A 13,768-nucleotide genomic window follows, 5' to 3' on the forward strand; every position below is an offset into this window, starting at 1 on the left:
CTTTAGTTGTGATCCTCCCACCGCCTTTTTTTTTCTTTCGCTTTTCCCCCCCGTCCAAACTATGCGCTGCTGTTAAAAACAAAACAAAACTAAACAGCAGCTGCGGACTTGTCCCCGGCTGGAGCCCAGCGCCCCGCCTGGAGTGGATGAGCCTCTCCATGAGAGATCCGGTCATTCCTGGGACAAGCATGGCCTACCATCCGTTCCTACCTCACCGGGCGCCGGACTTCGCCATGAGCGCAGTGCTGGGTCATCAGCCGCCTTTCTTCCCCGCTCTGACGCTGCCTCCCAACGGCGCGGCGGCGCTCTCGCTGCCCGGCGCCCTGGCCAAGCCGATCATGGATCAATTGGTAGGGGCGGCCGAGACCGGCATCCCATTCTCGTCCCTGGGACCTCAGACCCATCTGAGGCCCCTGAAAACCATGGAACCCGAAGAAGAAGTAGAAGATGACCCCAAGGTACACCTGGAGGCCAAAGAACTTTGGGATCAATTCCACAAGCGGGGCACGGAGATGGTCATTACCAAGTCGGGAAGGTAAGCAAGCCACGCACCCTCCCCGCCCCCACAACTCCCCTAAGCGACTGGAGGTTTCTTTTCTCCTTTTATTTATCTTCTCCCAGAACAGTCGGTTTGCCAGTTATTTGACTTAGAGGAAAACTTAGTCCCCCCTCCCCCCCAGCCCAGAACTGTACAGAAACCTCCCCGGCCTTGCCACAGTGATAGGAAATTTCAGCTTACCTGGGCGTCTGCAGCGGGTGGTTTTTCCTACCTGGTCTGCATACCGGGTTCTCTGTGGGATAGAATTTTTCAGTGGTACGCAGATATCTTCTGCAGGAAGAAAGAAAAGCACCCCCATTGCAGGAAAACTCACTGTGCAAACCTTTCTGGATCATCCCTGTGTCTTTGTAGATGTTGTATTTTTGTCTGTTTCATTTTGTTCTCAGAGAGAAACACTGAACAGCTCTTTTTGTGTGGTAGTGGGAGGCCTGGCAGAAACTGCCCTGCCCTTTCAGCCCTCCAGACTAGCTTCTGGGTCTGGAGGGGGCCTGAGCCTGCCCCCTGCCAGGGTTAGAGAGAAATCAAAGGCGATTTGGGGTTTGTCCATGCTGCTTCGTGTGTCTGTAATCAAAGGGAGAGTTCAACAGGCAACTCTGGATGATTCAGATTGTGTTTGCAGACCCAAGGAGCCAGCAGGGAGACACGTACTGCTGTTTCATGTGTGACTATATTTTACATACTGTTTAGAGGTCCTGGCCTGACCAAAACGTGCCTGCCATTTAAAGTCACTGATTTTTTTTTTAATGGCATTGAAGTCTATCAAGGAATACAATACAGTTGAAGGCATAAAAGGAAAATCTCTTGTCTTTAGCTCTGTTTGTTTCCAAGTTGAACGAGGCCAAAATTTGCAGCTTACCCTCCAGCCCAGAAGACAGTTTCACAGCGATGCATTCCCTGCTCCCTTTTAAGTCAAAAGTACAGAATGCTAACACTTTAGGGAAATAAAGACCAGTTTGGTGGTGGAGTCTTGCCGTTTGGGTCTGGTCCCGAGCAGTGGGGGGAATGTGGTTAGCAGCGCGCTAGGCAGGCTGGTGATCAGGCCTCTGAGTCCACCCCAGTCTACAGAATTCGTTTGGAGAACTCACCGAAGTAGTTTCATTTCGCCAGCAGCGGGATTACTGTTCCACAGCAGAGAGGGGTCCCGACTTGACATTTCTTTTCTTGATCCGTTTAACATTTTCTCATCCACGGGTGGTGGAAAATTCTAGCCTTGATTAACCAAAGTCGACTAAAATCCTGCCCCAAGCTGTTTAGAACTAGACACCGGCAGGAAAAGGCATAAGCAAGAATTTCTGTCTAAGGAGGGCAACCTAAAAAGTCACACAGGGGGCCAAAAAATTACAAGGAAATTATTAGACAATGTAGAGAAACCCAGTGCCCCTTATTCACTTGTTTTGAATCTCGGGCCGTTTAAAATAGAGACATTGAACCGTATTTAATTCTTCTGTTGCTGAAGGAAGCAATTTTGCACCCGGTCATCATACTCTGAACCAGTACAAGATCATCAGTTGTAACAGAAAGTTTTAAATTTGATTGAAGTATTTTAGCATAGAGGATCAAACCCAAGATTCTGAGTGATTTTTTTTTTTTTCCGTTTCTTTTCTTCCCTCTTCTCTCCCTTATAGGCGAATGTTTCCTCCATTTAAAGTAAGGTGTTCTGGGCTGGATAAAAAAGCCAAATATATTTTGTTGATGGACATTATCGCTGCGGATGACTGTCGCTATAAATTTCACAATTCCCGGTGGATGGTAGCAGGAAAGGCTGATCCTGAAATGCCAAAGAGAATGTACATCCACCCGGACAGCCCTGCTACTGGGGAACAGTGGATGTCCAAAGTTGTCACTTTCCACAAACTGAAACTCACCAACAACATTTCGGACAAACACGGATTTGTAAGTTTCACTGCTTGCCTTCCTAAAATTTCCTGTCTTCTCCCTAGCAAAGGCAGTGCTTTCCGCTTCCAGGTAAAATCCAGTTTCTCCCTCGCTCTCAGTTACAAAGCATAGCAAACTTGTTCGATCCACAGAGAATTCCGGGGTGTTTCTCTTCGGATAATAGAAGGCCTGGCGTTCTAAAATAAGTGAGGGGCGAGAGAACTTTTATAAGCTCCTGTTCTGTGGCAAGGCCAAGTCTTGGTAACTGCTTGAGCTGACAGGAAAGTTAAAAACCCATTGTGAAGATGAAAATCAACGTTAAAGTTAGGTGTTCATAAAGGATTTGTTTTACGATATCATACTTCTATTTTGAAACCAGTCATAGTATTGTTTGGGAGGGTTTTAAGGTTTGAAACGTCGACTGCGTTGGTGAGACGGTGTGGGTACAGATTTTGAAAGATTTTCTTCCCTTGGACTAAAAAAGAATCGGGCTCAGGTGAAGTTCAGGTTTACCAGAAATGAGACCTAGATCTCCTGGTACAAAAATTGCATGTGTGTTGCGAGTATATATGTGGATTCAGTGCGGGAGTCCCTAGAAACTTTCCAGAGACTTAGATTGCTTGTGAAAGTCAAGCAAAGGACCTTTTGCCCCCTGCCCCTACACCTCCCCAACATTTCAATAAAATAAACAGAGTGATAAGTGAGGAATAAGCAGAAAGATTAGGCCCAGGAAGACATGAATGGCCTGGACATATCTTCAGCGAGCAGGAATTGCATTTGAAGCCCTTGATTTGATTAAGGCATAAATATTCCTCTCTAGAGTTCAGCCTTTCAGGGCTTTAAGTGGATTGGGCTCATCAATTAGTGGGCGCTTAAAGGACTGAATCATTTTGTAAATTAAAATGCATGTTTTTCTCTATCTTTTAAGACTTTGGCCTTCCCAAGTGATCAAGCAACGTGGCAGGGGAATTATAGTTTTGGTACTCAGGTAGGCTAGGGTTCAACAAAGCAACCTTAGATGGTGAGGGTGGTGGGGGGGAGGGCACCCTTTGGAAACTGAGGAGCAATTTGGATTCTCCAGAACGTAACATGTGGGGAGCTGAAGATTCCCACCGAGGTACTCCGAGAAGGTGGGCTCCCTGGTGCCGTTGGTGGGGTAGACGTCAGCCTGGCAGGGGTCCTAGGAACCCATCGGTCCTCAGATAAATCCTCTTGTGATGTGTGTCTCTCCCCTTCCGGCCCCTGCAGACTATACTGAACTCCATGCATAAATACCAGCCCCGGTTCCACATCGTGAGGGCCAATGACATCTTAAAACTTCCTTATAGTACTTTTCGGACGTACTTGTTCCCCGAAACTGAATTCATCGCTGTGACTGCATACCAGAATGATAAGGTAACCAAAGTCGCTTTCCTTTTTAATGGTGATATTAACACCTCCCCAGCCCCACCCCCATCCCTTAAGCTGCTTTGGGGCAAGGATGAGAAAATTACAAGAGCACTGCAATGGGAGTCTGATTTTTCTTTTATGATTTGACTTTCATTGGAGCTTGGGGGGAAGGGGGCAGCGGCACATAGCAGAGGCAGAAAGAAAACTAAAAAAACTTAACCAGCTGGGTGGGGGGGGAGCCAAACTAACACTGCCAGTGAGAAGCTCCTGGAACCACCTTAAGGTCGCCTGCCCTACCCCCACCCCCACCCCCACCCCAGCTTTCCCCTGTCTGTTTCAAGGTTCATCCTCTTTTCATTCAGGAAGAAGGATCCAGAAATCAGGTTCAAAAGGAACCAGCTAAAAATTGAAGGCACAAGCCGGTAGGGATCTTGGGAGGGGAGTCTCAGCGGAGACCAGATTTTCTCCCCTAGCCAGAAATCCCGAGTAGCTGGTCTGGTTTTTATTACCTTTTATGCTGCTGTGTTTTTTATGGTGTGTGTGTGTATGTGTGTGTTTGGAAAAAACCTACTCTGATCACAGGGTCATGCTAATTGAGTTGTCTGAGGCTTTTGTGATGAGATGACCAAAGTTACCACTTCATTTGAAGGTTTTTTTTTTTTTTTCCCCTCCCTGGGCCTGAGGCCAGGGATTAGAGTACCCCCAAATGGAAGAGCAGACAGCACCTGGTATGTAAGCTATAGTGGCCTGAAGGTCATGGGTATGTGCTCAGAGCAGCACAGAGAAAGTGCTACCAGGCCACCAGTCTCCAGCATGGCTAGTAGCAGGCAGTTACTGGGGGTAGGGATGAGGGTGGTGGGCGGGGGTGGGGGCCACCTGAGGACCCCTGCTCTTCAACTTCTGAACCCTGGTCCTCAGTGCCAATCCATTTTATTTCACTCTCACTATGCATGGGTCCTCTGTGGCCTGCTGATAGGGTGTTCCAGGTATGTTTCCTTCATCTGAAGACTAAAAACATCAGAGTCTCCTCTCCCTGAAAGAAGTAAAAACAGGAATTGACTTCAAGAACTAGAATCCATCCAGGGGCCCTTTTTCCACCTCCAGCGAACTCTGTATACATCATCCCCTTCCTCTGCCTCCATCCCAGGAAAGGGATTTGAGAGACAACATATGATTTTTCCTTAGCGTGTAAAATGCACACTCCTTCTAGATCCAGTACCCTGTGAATCTAAGTTGTTAATGGAATAATAAAATATAGCATTTTTGATCAAAGCAGCCACAGGCCTTCTCCACCTAATGGCAGTGGCAGGGGCATATAAATGAAAACAAATGTTTCCAGCGGTCATTCGGTCCTTTTAAATCTGTAATTGTCAATATTGTAATTCCTCAAACACGTCCCCCCAACCCCCAACACCCAGCAAAAAAATCAAACCCAGTCCAGCACAAGGGTAGTGAAACCCCATAAATCATTTTATTAGATGTACAGAAAAAGTTGGAAGGTGTGCTGTGTGAATGTGTGTGCACGTGTTTGGGCAGGAAATATACCATAACATATTTTACGATCAATTGCACTATATATAAAAAAAAGTCAAAATGAAGGCATAATTTTAAGATCCACAGGTTGCCCTTTTGACAACTTTTTCATTTCTAAGCCCATGTGGTTGGCTGCCCAGGCAGGATCATTGTAGCTCAGAATCCCTGGTTTGGCCTCCTATGGGCAATGCCAGCCATGGCACAGTTTCTTTTGGTTTTCCTCCTGGGCCCCCTCAAACTTCTGTGTTCTCCTCTCTCTCTTTAACCTGGCATATCCAAATGACTTCTCCAGTTGGAAGTCAGATTTCGCATGGATCATTTGAGTTGGGGGGCAACCTCCGGGAACATTCTAGAAAATGAAGCCAATGTCTCTTTCTTGTGTCTCCTCCTCTAGATAACTCAGTTAAAAATAGACAACAACCCTTTTGCAAAAGGTTTCCGGGACACTGGAAATGGCAGGAGAGAAAAAAGGTGAGCTGTGGCGGTCATTTCTCAGACAATTTAGAAAATCACTTTTCTGAGACCTAGGACTCAGCTGTTAGAAGTGGGATGCAGGCCCTTTTCTTGAGAAGGGTAGTGGAAGCGTGGAAAACAATTTACTCCCCCTTGATCAAGAATCTACAGATTTCACTACACTACTTTTTCTTCTTCCTCCATATTACCTTAAAGAAGGTCAGCGAGGCCACCCCCACAGATGTCTCTGGAAGAAAAGTATCAGGAATAACAGATTATATACAGACGCCTATTAATTCCTAATTAATTTAAGTTCATTCTGGACAGGTCCCAGGAAAGGACTAAGCCATTCACAAAACGCTTTGGAATTTTTGCAATCTTGTCTTAGACTGACAGAACCTAGGCCCCTGGAGACATATGGCTCCCTCCTTCTGTGGGGACATGTATCATTTTGTATTAAGCTGACAGCTGGATGGTATATAGAAGAAGCTCTCCCCTCCCCCACTCACTTTCAAAGAATTTTGAAAATCTAGAAAATCAGCGGCAACTTTTAACCTATCCCCTGGGGGAATGGGTGGGCATTAAAAAATAATTTCTCACGTGGAAATAGATTCTTTTTTAGTCCGATGAATGTGTTGGTGAAACGATTACAGTAAAGTGCACCATGAAATAACCACTTCCTCCCAATCTCAGCAACCAGTCCAGAGCTGGTCCACTGTTTGCGTTCACTACTTTGAGTCCTCTGTTCTCCTTGGTCTGTGAGGCTGGCTGCTCAGCGGATCTGGCCAGCTCCCATCTCCCCTCTTGCTCTTGGCTTTTAAAAAGCAAGCCCCAGCCAGTGCCCCTTTCCTAGGGAAACCCTCTGGTCTTGAATACGAGCCTTCCTCCCTCCCTCCCCCTGGGCCTAGTCCCAGGGTCCTGAACAATGCTTGGATCCAAGTGGCCACCCCTGGGGTACAGAGATTTCTGGGAATTAGTGTCATCCCGGGTGCAGGCTGGGTGAGGTGTGTGTGCCCAAACTTTTTGGAGAGGGTGAAGCTTTGGAGGGGGGGAACATCCTGTATAATGCTGGGTGTCGGCTTCTGCCACAGAAAGCAACTCACCCTGCAGTCCATGAGGGTGTTTGATGACAGACACAAAAAGGAGAATGGCACCTCGGACGAGTCCTCCAGCGAACAGGCCGCCTTCAACTGCTTCGCCCAGTCCTCCTCACCGGCTGTGTCCACTGTAGGAACATCCAACCTCAAAGGTGAGCCTGGCCACCTCTGACTTCTCAGATTTCTCCAGGTCTTGGAGGTTTGAATGAAGAGTTGGGAGCTAGGAGCATCCACCAGGGAACCTGCCCCTCTAAAGCTTCAGATCCTTGTTTGTAAAACGGAAGCCAAATCTCACCAAGGGTGATCAGGGTGTCCCCAGCCCCTCAAAGTTAGTCTGAGCTCTCAGATTCCTTTCTCCCAGACATTGGTCTGGCAGGGATGAGGGGGTGGTCTCTGTTCCTGTGTCCCCTCTGGGGGTGGGAGGCTGGAGCATCCCTCTCTTTTGTACCTCCAACTAAGTAACAACTGATTTTTTTTTTAATACCTTTGAACTCTAGCTTAAAATGTGTTGAGCTGGAGTGGGGGTGGGGAGGGGGGGACACGGGAGATTCTCTGCCACTTGGAACAGGAAAGAGGACTGAGAAAAATTCAGCTCTACGGCCACCCTAGACCTGTGATAGGAGATGGAGCCTTGAGAGTGGGAGCTGGGGAGGGCAGGGGTGGAAGGGGAGGAGCTGCTCGGATCCTCAGTTGATTTCCTGTGTTTAAAGAGCAAGAACTATTTATTTGGAAAGACACACATGCTCTCAAGGGGAAGAAACCTGTTTTTTAAGTGAAATAAAATGAAAGTCCTTTATGTCTTCAATCTGTTTAAGCTTTAAACACAAAATGGGATCGCTTTTTCTTTTTTTCTTCTGGTAGGACACCCACAGAGGGTGTGGTGAGAGCAAAAGAGAATCTATGATTGTCTCCAGGCAGTGAGTGCCGCCCCCCCCACCCCCAAACCATCACCCATCTCTGTCTGCAGAGACAGGCAAACAGAGAAGGCTCCGGGGGAGTGTGTGTGTGTTGGGGGAGGGGTGTTCACGTCTCCACTGCCGATTCAGACGTCAGGGTTCTCTCCAAACAAATCTTCCTGAAAGAGTCCACAAATCTGTGGAAGGGACTGAAATCAATCATTCAGGGAACAAAGCGGGTAACTAGAAGGTGTTCCTGCCCCGAGTTTTAGTGTAAATCAGTTTTTATTTTTTAAAAAGTGAATTTGCAATCCAGTGGGGGCGGGGGGAAGGCCAGTAAAAGCTTTGTCTGACCTAGTAGGAGAAGAGTCCACATGTATAAAACAGTAAAATTCACTCCTGCAGGGAGGATCGCAGCTCCAGCTAGACTTGAAATACATGACTAGCTGGTGGAACCCTTCCTCTAAGAGTCTGAGGTATTGATTGTCACACTCCCACTTTGTAGATGAGAAAACTGAGGTGCAAAGGGGGTTAAAAGGCTTTCCCTGGGTTGCACAGCTGGGAAGTGGCCGAGCTGGGGATTCCAAGTGAGGCACTGGAGTTCTGCTGGCCCAGGTTTTAGAGCTAATGCCCTTCCCGCCTGGCTTGTGTTCCCCCTCCCGCGGTAGATCTGTGTCCCAGCGAGGGGGAGAGTGACGCGGAGGCTGACAGCAAAGAGGAGCACGGCCCCGAGGCCTGTGACGCGGCCAAGATATCCACCACCACGTCGGAGGATCCGTGCAGGGACAAGGGCAGCCCGGCCATCAAGGCGCACCTCTTCGCGGCCGAGCCCGGCGGCCGAGCCCGGGACAGCGGGCGGCTTGACAAGGCGTCGCCCGACTCGCGCCACAGCCCAGCCACCATCTCGTCCAGCACCCGCGGCCTGGGCGCCGAGGAGCGCCGGAGCCCGGGCCGCGACAGCGCGGCCACGTCCAAGGCCGCCGAGGAGGCGCGCGTGCTGCCGGGCAAGGAGGCCTTCGCGCCGCTCACCGTGCAGACGGACCCAGCCGCCGCGCACCTGGGCCAGGGCCCCCTGCCTGGCCTCGGCTTCGCCCCTGGCCTGGCCGGCCAGCAGTTCTTCAACGGGCACCCGCTCTTCCTGCACCCCGGCCAGTTCGCCATGGGGGGTGCCTTCTCCAGCATGGCGGCCGGCATGGGGCCCCTGCTGGCCACCGTGTCCGGGGCCTCCACCGGCGTCTCGGGCCTGGATTCCACGGCCATGGCCTCGGCTGCCGCGGCGCAGGGACTGTCGGGGGCGTCAGCCACCCTGCCCTTCCATCTCCAGCAGCACGTTCTGGCCTCTCAGGTATTTATCAGCTGCCTGTGTAGCTCCTCCTTCCATTCACTCTCCTTTGCCTGCCTTTTAGAACCAGACCCTCACCTAGTCTCCCTGCCTAATAGTAATAATAATTCATTATTATTACTAGGGGCAAGACTTATTTCATTCATTCATCATAACCTCACACTCCCCCCTCAAAACTTAAGAAAACAATTTTCCCCTAAGTTAAGGGCTGTGTCTAGCAGAGTAACTTGGTGGTATAATAGATAATAACTCTTCACAGCACTTCCTTTATGCCAGGCACTCTATTCTCAGTGCTTGATCTATTCTGAGTTTTTCGGTGATCCTGTGATCACCTCCACCTTCTAAATGAAAGAGCAGAGCTCGGAAATGTTGAGTAACTTAACCAAGATCACACAGCTGGTAAGTAGGTGGTGGAGGTAGGTGGTGGACATGAGTCTCTAGCCCTAGGCACTCAGACTCTGGGGGCCTTTTCCAGGGGCTGTGATTTTAGCTTCAGAGTTGAAATGTCTCTTAAATGTTTTACAGCCAGCCCTCCCCCAAGACTAGGGAGAGACCATGGCCTGGGGATGGGAACTGACTCCCTGTGGATGAGTTGAGTCTGTACCCTCCAGTATGAAGCTACTTCCCTGCCCCCTCCCATCCCTCACTGCAAGCAGGCCAACCTTCTTCCCAAAGGGTTAATAGTTTGTGCACACGTGGGAAATGCAGAGGACAGACTGGGACTATGGCAGGCCTAGCAGCCTGTGTAAGGCTGAGACAGCTGTGTAGGGGCTCCCGGCAGCTGAGGGGAGACTTTTCAAGCCGCTGAAAGTGCTCTGAACTTGGGCAAAAAGATTCTATGAGGTTTTCTGCACGCCCTAGCCTTTTGTTTTGTCTGAGCACATTCATCTCCCTTCCCTGAGCCAAGAGGCAGGACTGGCCTCCTCCCCTTCAGGGAGGAGGGAACCAGAAAAGGGCTGGCTTCTGTCCTTCTGCCATCCCTCCCATCTCTTGATCTAGCCCTTTCTGGAGACCTCACTGGTAGGCAGGTGACAGGTGGGTGACGGACTGCCTGGCTCAACAACTAGTAAGTACTACTGAGGCAATGGGTCCAAGATAGCTAGCCCAAGCCAAGGCTCCAGGATTTGAATTCTGTTTCTGCCACTTGCTAGCTGAGTGGCTTCCCATACCCTGGGGCCTACCTCAGTTTCTCCACTTGTAATATCTGGGGCTCTACCAGCATATCTGGGGCTGGATGATTTCTCCATCTCTGTTCACAGCAAATACCCTTTACTCTCTCCCCTTCCAACCTGCCCTCATCCCTTTTCGTTTTGCTTAAGGATCTTCCCCAGATTTATTTATTTTTTTAGAAACTTCTAGAATGGAGAGGGAGGGCTGTGAGGTGGGGCAACAAGAATGGAGCGGGCCGGAAATATATGTCCAATAGTTTATGCCCTCTGGTTTTCAGCCAGCTACTTTTGTGGGGTAGACTGTAGCCCCATTTGACAGGTGGAACAACTGACTGATGGGAGAATTTCCAGCAGTCTTGGTGGCCAAGAACCTTATGTGAAGCATATTGCAGGCAGCAGCAGTTCATTTCATACCCACAGGGTCCCCCCAAAGAATGAACTTTTCCGTTTTTGCCATACAAGAAAGCTGAGGCCTAGGGAGTAACTGGGCTTAGGGTAACAAAGCTCAGATTTAGGGCTAGACGCAGAAGGTGGAGCGTCCTGCTCCCCGTCCCTCCCACCCCCATCCCAGGGAGTGAGGTTAAGGACTCAGCCGAGGGGATGGTGGGGGGTGGAGGAGGGGTGGGGGATGAGGTCGGCTCCTCCCCACAGCGCAGACCCGCTTGCTCACTCTGCCCTGTTGTTCTCCTCCTTGCCCAGGGCCTGGCCATGTCGCCTTTCGGAAGCCTGTTTCCTTATCCCTACACGTACATGGCCGCAGCGGCGGCCGCCTCCTCGGCAGCAGCCTCCAGCTCCGTGCACCGCCACCCTTTCCTGAACCTGAACACCATGCGCCCGCGGCTGCGCTACAGCCCCTACTCCATCCCCCTACCGGTGCCGGACAGCAGTGGCCTGCTCACCACCGCCCTGCCGTCCATGGCCGCCGCCGCCGCCGCAGCGGGCCCCCTCGACGGCAAGGCCGCCGCCCTGGCCGCCAGCCCGGCCTCGGTGGCCGTGGACTCGGGCTCGGAACTCAACAGCCGCTCCTCCACGCTCTCCTCCAGCTCCGTGTCCTTGTCGCCCAAACTCTGCCCGGAGAAGGAGGCGGCCACCAGCGAACTGCAGAACATCCAGCGGTTGGTCAGCGGCCTGGAAGCCAAGCCGGACAGGTCCCGCAGCGCCTCCCCCTAAACCCCTCCCCAGAAAAGTCTCTTCATTCCAGTCCAATCCAGTCTGCAGTGCACTTTGTTGGATGTCACATAAACCGCGGGCGTGCAGTGAGGTCAGCCCTTTTTTGTGGAGCCCTGTCTGGGAAAGGGGTGCTGGACTCCCTGGAGAGAATGTGCTAGAAACAGGCCTTGTCTTCTTGGCTGTGGTTTATACATCCGGGATCTGGCTCAGAAATGTCCCAGTTGCATTGAGCTGTTGGGGGTAGGAGTTAAAGCCTTGGCTGCCAGAGCAACTCCTTGGGGGCTGGTCTGGAAGCTGTGGGAAGATCGGAGGTAGCCAGGCCCCAGGAGGAGAGGTGTTGAAAAGTTTCTCCCCCAGTGAAGATATATATATATATATATATATATATTTTTTTTCCTTCACCGTCCCAAGTGGAAACACAAAATTGAAAAAAAAGAAATACTGAGGACAAATGGATACATTAACGTGATTCTGTTCGTGAAGATTAAAAACTTTCTAGTGACGTGCATATCAGTTCTAAATAAATTACTGGGCAGCATTGTTTGGGGAGGGAAGTCTCTGCCATTCTTGTTTAGTCTCTATTAAAGAAATCTGTGTCTTTTTAATAATTCTTGTGATGTTTTAAGAGCTCTAGGTCTCTTGCATGTTCCACAATAATGTATTTGTGGGTTTTATTTTTGAATGCTTGCTTTTAGAGAGAAAATATGACCCCTTATCTTTTCCTAGATCATTGACAACCCTAAGGGGGATGACTTGAAGGGATGGGGAAGATACCAAAAATGAATTTATTTTATCTAAGCTCTGTAGCAGGATTCATGTTGTCCCTCTGGCAGTTCTTTTCTGTTTCCTGTATATGCAATAACAAGGTTTTTAAAAAAAATAAAGAAGCGAGACTATTAGACAAAGTATTTATGTAATTATTTGATAACTCTTGTAAATAGGTGGAATATGAATGCTCAGAAAATTAAACTTTAATTTATTGACATTGTATATAGCTCTATGTAAATAGGATTGCAGCTGTCAGGTTTTGTGGTTTTGTTTTCCTATAGTCAGTTTTATTTCAAGGTCACAGGATCGCTTTTAAAAGTAGAAAACACACTTTCTGCACCAACACCAACATACTTTTCAAAAGAGTCGTCTGCAAAAAAAATTTCTAATGTCCAAAACTGGGGGAAAGTGCTATTTGCCTATTTTACTGAAAACTGGGGAGGTGGTGCCACTTCCTAGCCCCACCTGAAATTCCTAAGAGTGTTTTTGAGATTGCTTGGGGCGGGTGGTGGGGGTGTGGAGAGTGCAGAGGCTGTGGTTTGACTTTCTAATTTTTCTTTCCTATTTGTATGTGCCAGTCTCTGATTTCTTCAAAACAAAGTGGAATTGACTACTTACTGTCCTCAGTGTTGATGTTTTGAATTGGTGCCTCTAGAGAGATATATTCACAGTTAAAAAGTCGGGTGCTGAGAGATGGTTTAAAGACAAAAATTCATGAAGGTATATTTTGTGTTATAATTGTTGATGAGTTCTTTGGTTTTCTGTATCCCCCCCCCCTTTAAAAATCTCATTGAAATTTCAATAAATTTTTATTGAAATGTCTTTGGGCCTCCTGTTAAGTGTTTTTTTTAGGGACCTTTCCTGAATGTGGAGTCAAATCTTTCTTCTCTAGCTTCCTTTTTAGCCCCTTCTCTTTGCCTTTAAATAATTAAGACCGCCCCCACTGAACCCAAAAGAGATGTCACTCAAGTTACAAAGCTAAAAACAAAAGTCCCTTACTCGGCCGGCGGAAGGGAGCCGCTTCAATCTGAAATTACTTTTCCTTGAAATTAGGAAGCAAAACTAGAGGCGGAAAGGGGGCTGATTAGAACTGGATAGAATCGCAATTGCAGATACTTAAGTTTTAATGGAAAAAGAATGTTCGCTCCCTAAGTCAGTGTTTCCCAGCCGAATCCGATCAAAAATGAGTGCGAGGACCGCGAACGTTTTCGTTTGGGGTTCGCTGTTTCTCTGCGCTTCAATCTGAGCCATCCAAGTCAATTTTTTCTTGCCCCAGTGTGCAAAAAAGAAAAAAATAAGTAAAACTCTAGCAGAATCTGCCCGCGGCTAGCCCCGGCCTGGCAAGGGAGCAACCCTCCAGGCCGCGCGAGAAAGGGACAAACTCGAACGTCCTCTGGTGTCTCCGGTGTCTCAGATTGGACTAGCCTGACCCAAGGTACCCCTCCGAGTCCTCAGCCCGGACTGTGCGTGCGACGCGCGGCCAGCTCTGCGCAAACTTTGTGTCCCGCGAGGGAGGA

General features: G+C 49.1%; 2 protein-coding genes across 5 annotated transcripts in view; one reads left to right on the forward strand and one right to left on the reverse strand.

Moving 5' to 3' along the window:
• LOC120871593 overlaps positions 1-2,189 on the reverse strand; it is a 277,052-nt gene extending 274,863 nt beyond the window's left edge. For 2 of the 3 annotated variants that reach the window (XR_005723068.1, XM_040251640.1), the window contains exon 1: positions 740-1,167. Coding sequence is in view for 1 of the 3 variants with exons in the window: in XM_040251640.1 (XP_040107574.1) it covers positions 740-857 (118 nt within the window). In the remaining 2 variants the exon portion in view is untranslated. Of the gene's footprint in view, positions 1-739; positions 1,168-1,644 lie in introns of those variants that run through there. The other variant, XR_005723067.1, reaches the window with a different exon arrangement.
• Positions 128-13,073, forward strand: TBX3 (T-box transcription factor 3). 2 transcript variants are annotated; one of them, XM_040251638.1, is made up of 8 exons: positions 128-535; positions 2,185-2,452; positions 3,363-3,422; positions 3,683-3,829; positions 5,751-5,827; positions 6,901-7,058; positions 8,471-9,147; positions 11,013-13,073. In XM_040251638.1, the coding sequence occupies exons 1-8, from the start codon at positions 147-149 to the stop codon at positions 11,481-11,483; spliced, it is 2,247 nt and encodes a 748-aa protein (XP_040107572.1). In that variant the 5' UTR covers positions 128-146; the 3' UTR covers positions 11,484-13,073. The 2 variants fall into 2 exon arrangements, with proteins under 2 accessions (XP_040107572.1, XP_040107573.1); XM_040251639.1 differs by lacking the exon at positions 3,363-3,422.
• Positions 13,074-13,768: the final 695 nt, after the last annotated feature.

Source organism: Oryx dammah, unplaced genomic scaffold (assembly GCF_014754425.2).
Source record: "Oryx dammah isolate SB20612 unplaced genomic scaffold, SCBI_Odam_1.1 HiC_scaffold_12, whole genome shotgun sequence".
NCBI lineage: Eukaryota > Metazoa > Chordata > Mammalia > Artiodactyla > Bovidae > Oryx > Oryx dammah.

Excerpts from the sequence above, each read along its gene's own strand:
- TBX3 (XM_040251638.1), top strand. The coding sequence starts at position 147 with ATGAGCCTCTCCATGAGAGATCCGGTCATTCCTGGGACAAGCATGGCC. Across the intron at positions 5,828-6,900 it reads AATGGCAGGAGAGAAAAAAG|AAAGCAACTCACCCTGCAGT; the intron begins GTGAGCTGTGGC and ends CTTCTGCCACAG. Across the intron at positions 9,148-11,012 it reads AGCACGTTCTGGCCTCTCAG|GGCCTGGCCATGTCGCCTTT; the intron begins GTATTTATCAGC and ends CTCCTTGCCCAG.